An 8,569-nucleotide genomic window follows, 5' to 3' on the forward strand; every position below is an offset into this window, starting at 1 on the left:
AACTAGAAACTTAGTACATGTGTGAATACATAGACAAACAGAGTGTCCCTAGTATGCCTCTACTAGACTAGCTCGTTAATCAAAGATGGTTAAGCTTCCTGGCCATAGACATGCGTTGTCATTTGATCAACGGGATCACATCATTAGAGAATGATGTGATGGACAAGACCCATCCGTTAGCTTAGCATAATGATCGTTTAGTTTTATTCCTATTGCTTTCATCATGACTTATACATGTTCCTCTGACTATAAGATTATGCAACTCCCGAATACTGGAGGAACACCTTGTGTGCTATCAAACGTCACAACATAACTGGGTGATTATAAAGATGCTCTACAGGTGTCTTCGATGGTGTTTGTTGAGTTGGTATAGATCGAGATTAGGATTTGTCACTCCGTGTATCAGAGAGGTATCTCTAGGCCCTCTCGGTAATGCTCATCACTATAAGCCTTGCAAGCAATGTGACTAATGAGTTAGTTGCGGGATGATGCATTACGAAATGACTAAAGAGACTTGCTGGTAAAAAGATTGAACTAGGTATGATGATACCGATGATCGAATCTCGGGCAAGTAACATACCGATGACAAAGGGAATGACGTATGTTTTTATGCGGTTTGACCGATAAAGATCTTCTTAGAATATGTAGAAGCCAATATGAGAATCCAGGTTCCGCTATTGGTTATTGACCGGAGATGTGTCTCGGTCATGTCTACATAGTTCTCAAACCCGTAGGGTGCGCACGCTTAACGTTCGATGATGATTTGTATTATGAGTTATGTGATTTGATGACCGAAGTTTGTTCGGAGTCCCGGATGAGATCACGGACATGATGAGGGGTCTTGAAATGGTCGAGAGGTAAAGATTCATAGATAGGACGGTGGTATTTGGACACCAGAAGTGTTCCGGGTGATACCGGGTCACCGGAAGGGGTTCCGGGCAATCCCCGACAAAGATATGGGCTTAATGGTCCAAGTAAGGGAACACACCAGCCCACAAGGGATGGTGCACCCCCTATAGGGCCATCCACGTGGGGAGAAAGGGAAAGACGAGGAGGAAAAGGAAAGTATGAAGTAGGACTCCTACTTCCTTCCCCTCCCCCCTCCTTCCTTTCCCCCACTACAAGAAATATGTCAACTTATGACCTTCTCTCAGTGACCCTCGAAGAATTGGTCATAAATTTATGACCATCTTAGACCAATTGGTCAAAAGCTATTCAGGGGGCTCCAAACCCTAAACCATTCCGACCATTTTGGTCAGAAAGGTCATAATTTCCTTACACGAAATGGTCACAAAGCAAACAGTGCTAGTTCGCTGCCTTATTTCTAGTTGTTAATGACCAATATAGATGGTCATAGCCTTGCATATTGTGGTGGGTTGTGATGACTAGGCACCATCTCATCAGTTTTGCCTATGTGTCATGTCCATGTGGCAGTTTTTGCCCTAGGTTGTGAAGCAACCTATATTTCTATCATTCCCAAAATTCCCAAAAAAATCTCATAAATTCTTTGGGGCATATCTTCATCAAATATGTAAAAATCCTTCCTTGCCTAGTTCAAAACTAATTCAAGAATATTCATTTTCCTATTCTGTTCACAACAACACTTTATGAAGGAAGTGCTATTTATATATTCTTGATTGCCCTCGGAATTTTTGGGCACTCTTTCCTATCCAAATCATTACCGCATGGCAAAATTCAGCTCCATTTGCCTAGCAAATCTTCCTCGGCAAATTTCCAAAGTTTTTGTCCACCTAGAAGCATTGTGAAGGAAGTACCTTTTTTATATCTCTAAATGACATGAAATTTATACAGTTCCTTCATATGCCCAAATTATCACCCTCCTCCAAATTGCAGCTCAGTCAAGTCATCTATGTGAGCCCAGGTTCAATTTATATTTTATGGCCAAATTGGCACGTTGCAAAGCAAGTGTTATATAGACCCCTCCTATTACCCTCAAACTTTTCGGGCACTCCTCCATACCCAAATCATTGCCACATGATAATATTCAGCTCAATTTTCCTAGTAAATCTTTCTCGGGAAATTTCCAAAGTTTCTACCTCGAGAGAAGCTTTATGAAGTAAGTACTAGCTAGGCTTACCCAAATGATCTGAAAATTTACAAGCGCATGACGATACTTAAGTATCTTACCTACACCAATTTTGAGCTCATTTCATTCATCCAATCTCTCTCACTAGTTTTCCCAAGTTTCTATCCATAGAAGAGCATTGTCAAGGAAGTACTACTTTGGCATGTACAAATGGTATCAATTTTCTGAATGCTTTCCTATGCCCAAATAACCATCCTCCACAAAATTTCAGCTCACTCCATTCATTATTTTGAGCCCAGCTTCAACATTCATATTTTTGTCCAGCGTGGTATTTTGCAAAGCAAGTACCATCTAGGATCCTCCTTTTGAGCTAAAAATTTGTGAAGACATTCTCCTTAGTAGATGATCATCCTCCGCCAAAACTCACGCCCATTGGCCATGTGCATTTCCCGTACCGCTAATCAAACACTTGGTTGCTAATTCATGTTTGAGCATCGATCGGTCTCCTCGTGAGAATCTTATGTTCTAATTTTCTTCCTAGCACCAACCTGGGAAGTGCCCAACCCACTAGACATGCCTAGGCCGCCCAGAACACATGGCAACATTACGGTCACGCGGTGACCATGCGACGGGCATGCGAGTTTGCGCGCTCTAGAGTTGGGGCCCTCGGCCACCGCCCAAACCTCGACATATCGCCACCAAACCATGTATTTATGATTAAATAGGTCCTTATGTAACTAGAAATGATTTTTGGAAAAAATAAATAGCAAACTATGAGGCAGCTGCAGTTCAAATTTGACCCGCTTCCAGCTGAATCGGCGGAAATTTGTCTTTTTCACGAGAGGTGAATAAAAAAATTTACTCCCAACCATTTTGTCAATTGTTCATTAAATATGGCCTGGTATTTTATAAAAATGATTTGGTCCAATTTTGCAACAATTATTGGTAGTTCCTTCACAAAAAAAAATCTCCTTTCGGGCACTCGAAAAATGGAAAATGGTTTTTTCGTCCAATGAAAATGAAAACTTCCTTAGGCAACATTGTTTGCCATTCCAATATGAACCCTTGTGCACAATATGAGATCATTTGAACAAACTATGCCATGAATGTGGCCATAAGATTGATCATTTGGCTTGAAAGCCATTGATCTCCACACGTGATAGCTCGTTTCTGAGAACACTTCTTTAAAATAATTTCCGTATTACAAGTTTGTTATTTTTCCTAGGAACTTGGCCACATATAATGACACAATGCGAAGGTTTTCCAATTTTTTGATTTTTTTGAATTTTTTATGCCCGTTTCAAAATGTGGTCAAAACAGCGGGAATGACAGTTCCTAGCTAGTGGTTGAATCTTGGAATATTTTTGGTGTTTCTATGATTAAATAGATACTTATGTACCTAGAAATGTTTTTTGGAAAAAATAAATAGCAAACTATGAGGCAGCTGCAGTTCAAATTTGACCCCCTTCCAACTGAATCAGCGAAAATTTGTCTTTTTCACGAAAGGTGGATCAAAACTTTTTACACCCCAACCATTTTGTCAATTGTGCATTAAATATGGCCTAGTATTTTAGAAAAATGATTTGGTCCAATTTTGCAACAATTATTTGGTAGGTCCTTCACAAAAAAAACCTCCTTTTGGGCACTCGAAAAATGGAAAATGGTTTTTTCGTCCAAAGAAAATGAAAACTTCCTTAGGCAACATTGTTTGCCATTCAAATATACACCCTTGTGCACAATATGAGATCATTTGAACAAATTATGCCATGAGTGCAGCCATAAGATTGATCATTTGGCTTGAAAGCCATTGATCTCCACACGTGATAGCTCGATTTTGAGAACACTTTTTTAAAATAATTGACGTATTACAAGTTTTTTATTTTTCCTAGGAACTTGGCCACATATAATGACACAATGCGAAGGTTTCCCAATTTTTTGATTTTTTTTGAATTTGTTATGCCCGTTTCAAAATGCGGTCAAAACGGCGGGAATGGCCGTTCCTAGCTAGTGGTTGAATCTTAAAATTATTTTGGTGTTTCTCTGATTAAATAGGTACTTATGTACCTAGAAATGATTTTTGGAAAAAATAATTAGCAAACTATGAGGCAGCTGCAGTTCAAATTTGACCCGCTTCCAACTGAATCGGCGAAAAATTGTCTTTTTCACAAGAGGTGGATCAAAACTTTTTACACCCAATCATTTTGTCAATTGTGCATTAAGTATGTCCTAGTATTTTAGAAAATTGATTTTGTCCAATTTTTCAACAATTACTTGGGAGGTCCTTCACAAAAAAACCTCCTTTTGGGCACGCGAAAAATGGAAAATTGATTTTTCGTAGAAAGAAAATGAAAACTCCCTTAGGCAACATTGTTTGCAATTCCAATATGCACCCTTGTGCACAATATGAGATCATTTGAACAAACTATGCCATGAATGTGGCCATAAGATTGATCATTTGACTTGAAAGCCATGAATCTTCACGCATGATAGCTCATTTCTGAGAACACTTTTTTCAAAAAAATTCCGTATTACAAGTTTATTATTTTCCCTGGAAACTTGGTCATATATAATGACCCAATGTGAAGGTTTTCCAATTTTTGTTTTTTTTCGAATTTTTTATGCCCGTTTCAAAATGCGGTCAAAACGACGGACTTGACCGTTCCTAGTTAGTGGTTGAATCTTGGAAAACTTTTGATGTTTCTATGATTAAATAGATACTTATGTACCTAGAAATGATTTTTGGAAAAAATAAAGAGCAAAATAAAAGGCACCTGCAGTTCAAATTTGACCCGCTTCGAGCTGAATCGGCGGAAATTTGTCTTTTTCACCAGAGGTGGATCAAAACTTTTTACACGCAACCATTTGGTCAATTGTGCATTAAATATGGCCTAGTTTTTTTTATAAAATTGATTTGATCCAATTTGGCAACAAATATATGGTAGGTCCTTCACAAAAAAACTCATTTCAGGCACTCGAAAAATGGAAAAAGATTTTTTCGTGCAAAGAAAATGAAAACTCCCTTAGGAAACATTGTTTGCCATTCCAAGATGCACCCTTGTGCAAAATATGAGATCATTTGAACAAACTCCCTTGATTTGGTTTAATTTTGCAACATTATTTTTTTCCAGAAATTTGGGTCCAAATTTTGGATATTTGAGCGCGCGCCAGCCAACCAATGAGAAGCAAGGAACCACGTCCACGCGGATCACCAAGTTGGACACGATCTGAGCCATCCATTATGCGCCCATCCAATGGTGGATCTTCTCCTGAAAGACCAAAACCCTAACCCACCTACCCGCCCACCCTTTCCTTCTCCAGATCCAATCGAGGCTGTCGCGCCGTCCTCTTCCTTGTCGCGTCCTAGTCTCTGCCACCGCCGCGATCCCCACCCACCACCGCCGCCCCCACCCACCGCTGACCTCGTATCCGCCATCCCCCTCCCCTCGCCTTCATCCGGCATGCATGCGTGCGTCCAACCGGCCCCAAAAATGAAGACACGGGGCTTGCTCCTCCTCGTCCCACCCAATCGCTGCCGCCGCCGACCTCCTCCCTGTCCCCCAATCCCAACCCCACCGGCAGCGAGCTCGTCTCCCCGAGGCCCATCCTCTGCCCTCCACCCCACCGCCGGCGCCCTTAGTCTCTCCTTCATCTCCCTATGCTCCAGACCGGGGGGTCGCGGCCGTGCACCCAGATCGAGAGGGGAGGCCGTGTCGCTCCTGCCGCGGCCGGATCCAAGGCCAAGTCTATGGGGTCCTGCTCGGGCTCCTCGCAGGGGCCACGGCGGCGGGATCCACAACCACGGCGGGTCCGAACCCTAGCCACCGCAGTGGGTCACCGGCACGACCCCCGCACCTCCGACGGGCAACGACACCAAGGATCGCTCTACGCGGGCCTTCATCAGCGCCAGCTTCACCACCGGGACCTGCAACCTCCTCCTCCGGTGTTCATCTGCATTAGGGCAGGTAACCCCGCCAATCCCCTTTCCTTGTGCTCTCTTGGTGATGCAAAATCTGATCCTTCTTGGCCACTAAAACTCGAGCAGTTCTTCAGTTAGTCAGTATGCACGCATTAGAAACAACCTGATTTTGTTCTTGTCCCCTGTATTCGGCGGCGTCGGTTAAGAGACAACGGGTTAATCATGTCAGGCAGGACACTTGCATCCATCCAACCGTGAGGTCTAGCTTGATACAAGCGCATCCATAATATAAGAGGATGTTATGATTCGTGTATGGAGGCACTCTGAACATTTTTTTGTTTGCACAATAATAATACTGAATTTGTGTGATCTGTCTGATTGCTTATGCTTCTGGCAGATGAGCGATTTTATTTGGCAGATGGATTGTAACTTGCCTAGTGAACTGTAAACTAATTTTTGAAAGATCTCCACAATCAATTGATTTCTGGTTGCTGCAAAATGGAAGCATGGTAGAAATTAAAAAAATTGTGTTATTGCACCTGATAGCAAAGCAGTACTACTGAGTCCATATCTGGTGCTACGGTTCATCATATGATACCGTGATACTGTACTGTATGGTGTGTTGGATTTGGAATGGAGGGACAGGATGGCATAGCCTTACCTCCCATTGGCAAATTTGCAATGTACACCATTGGTCATTCTGTAATTTAGGAACAGATCCATCCTCTTGTGTGCTACCGCCCCTTCAATTCGATGCATGGTAGAACAAAAACCAAAAAGTAGTTCTAGGGTTTTCATAGTACATTCATAGTGCTCATGCTTTCAGTATTAGTTAGCAATGCAAACGGATGGCGATATATTTTCTTCTGCATGTACATATGGAGCACCTCATTTTGGAAGGATTAAGCATGTCTGCATTCCATCTCTCTTTCATGTTCCAATTAATCTAAATCTGTACAAAAAGACAAACTCTATACAAGCACTTGGCTACTTGCAATGTCCTCCAAATGATGTAGTGTATGTTTGCTTAACAAAGGCGCTCTTAGTTTGAGACAAATTGGATCGCCGGATGGGGTCTTCTGGACCTGTTGGTGAGAAATTGAGAACAAGGGGGGGCTGGAGGAGAGAGGTGAAGGTCTATAGTGATTTTGTGAGGACATAATTTTTTTAGGGGCCAAGACGTAAATGTACAAGGGGGCATATGTAAATGTGGACGTGAGTTGATCCAGCCCGTCCACCCAGATCAAACACACTAGGTGGTCCAGTAGCAGCATATCATGTGATGGGCTGTATCACTGGATATTTTCCCCAGTACTACTTGCAGGCGTTACATTTTTTGATCCCCCTTGTTTCCTGTTGTGTGTACTGAGAAAGTTTGTTTTTGCAGCTAAGAGGGCTTGGGCCTCGACCTCCACGGACGGTGGCCAGATCGAGCGGAGCTTCCCTTCCTCTGCCTGGCGGGGCAAGGACAAGGACAAGCAGCAACATCATCGCATCATCAAGGTTCGATCCCCCTTGTTGCAATCCCTCCCTCCCTCATGTTGAATTGATGTTGAATTCAAGCCAAGGTACCCGTGATTAACCTCTGGGTAATGATGCTCTGAATACTGTTTGCTACTGTTACACTGTCTTGTTGATTTCTTTTAACAATCATACCTAGCTAAAATCTTCTTGTCCACAGCAGAGCAGCCTCATCCTCTTCATGCTGGCTCGACTGCCTCTGATTCTTCCTGTTTGCTGCCTTGCCTTGCAGATGCGGCAGCTCAAGGGCGAGGTCGACATTTTCTCCAGGGCCAAAGGGTCGGTGCTGTTCGAGATGGGCAACACCAGGGTCATCGCCGCCATCTACGGCCCCTGAGAGGTAGTCATTTTTTCTTTGCACACCAACTCTTCTATTCGATGCCATGGCTGTTAGGGCTTTGGCTCCTGGGAGGTCTCTAGTTAATGATCGTATTGAGAGATTTTGGTGGTTACTTATGCTTATTGTGTATCACATTGAAAAAGAAAATGCACAATGAGCTTACCTTTGTATATTAGGATTTTTTCTTCATCGGTTACTGGTATTTGGCTTCTATGTGCTAATTAAACTTGATCAGTATGTATACTTCTTTGATGTTGTATAATATTGGTGTCAAAGGAGTTAATTTAAACCGGATATGATCTATTGGAACAATTTTTTGTTGTTCAAACGGTTAAATTCTGATTCTTTGTTTCAAACATCTAAATGATGTTTAATATGTCCTTCTATGCTTACATGATAAAAATGTCGCATTTATAGGATTGTAAACCTGATGTGATTGGAGTAGTATTTACTTGCTGCTGATAGTAACTACTTGTATCCACTAATTTCTATGCCTCATTTTGCTTATTTTACTTTATTTATGCACACATACTGCCTACAAGTTAATGTGCTTTTAGATTTGCCTTTATTTTGCTCCTTACCATATTGTTTGATAACTTGCAGATGCTGTACTTCATTCGTGTTTTGTCGTGGGCTCCAAGAAGTGAAGAAGCATTGAGTTCTAGCTCATTGGAGCTAGTTATACTTTGATAGATAGTTATATTTTGATATTTAGTTGTGTTCTTGGTAGCTTTAAACCTGATGT

General features: G+C 41.9%; 1 protein-coding gene across 1 annotated transcript; it reads left to right on the forward strand.

Moving 5' to 3' along the window:
* The first annotated feature begins 5,702 nt into the window (after positions 1-5,702).
* LOC119283907 lies at positions 5,703-7,821 on the forward strand. The gene is made up of 3 exons (XM_037563261.1): positions 5,703-6,009; positions 7,351-7,466; positions 7,648-7,821. Exons 1-3 carry the CDS (start codon positions 5,703-5,705, stop codon positions 7,819-7,821), a joined length of 597 nt encoding a protein of 198 aa, XP_037419158.1.
* The last annotated feature ends 748 nt before the right edge of the window (positions 7,822-8,569 follow it).

The sequence above is a fragment of the Triticum dicoccoides genome, chromosome 4A, assembly GCF_002162155.2.
Source record: "Triticum dicoccoides isolate Atlit2015 ecotype Zavitan chromosome 4A, WEW_v2.0, whole genome shotgun sequence".
In the NCBI taxonomy this organism is placed as follows: domain Eukaryota; kingdom Viridiplantae; phylum Streptophyta; class Magnoliopsida; order Poales; family Poaceae; genus Triticum; species Triticum dicoccoides.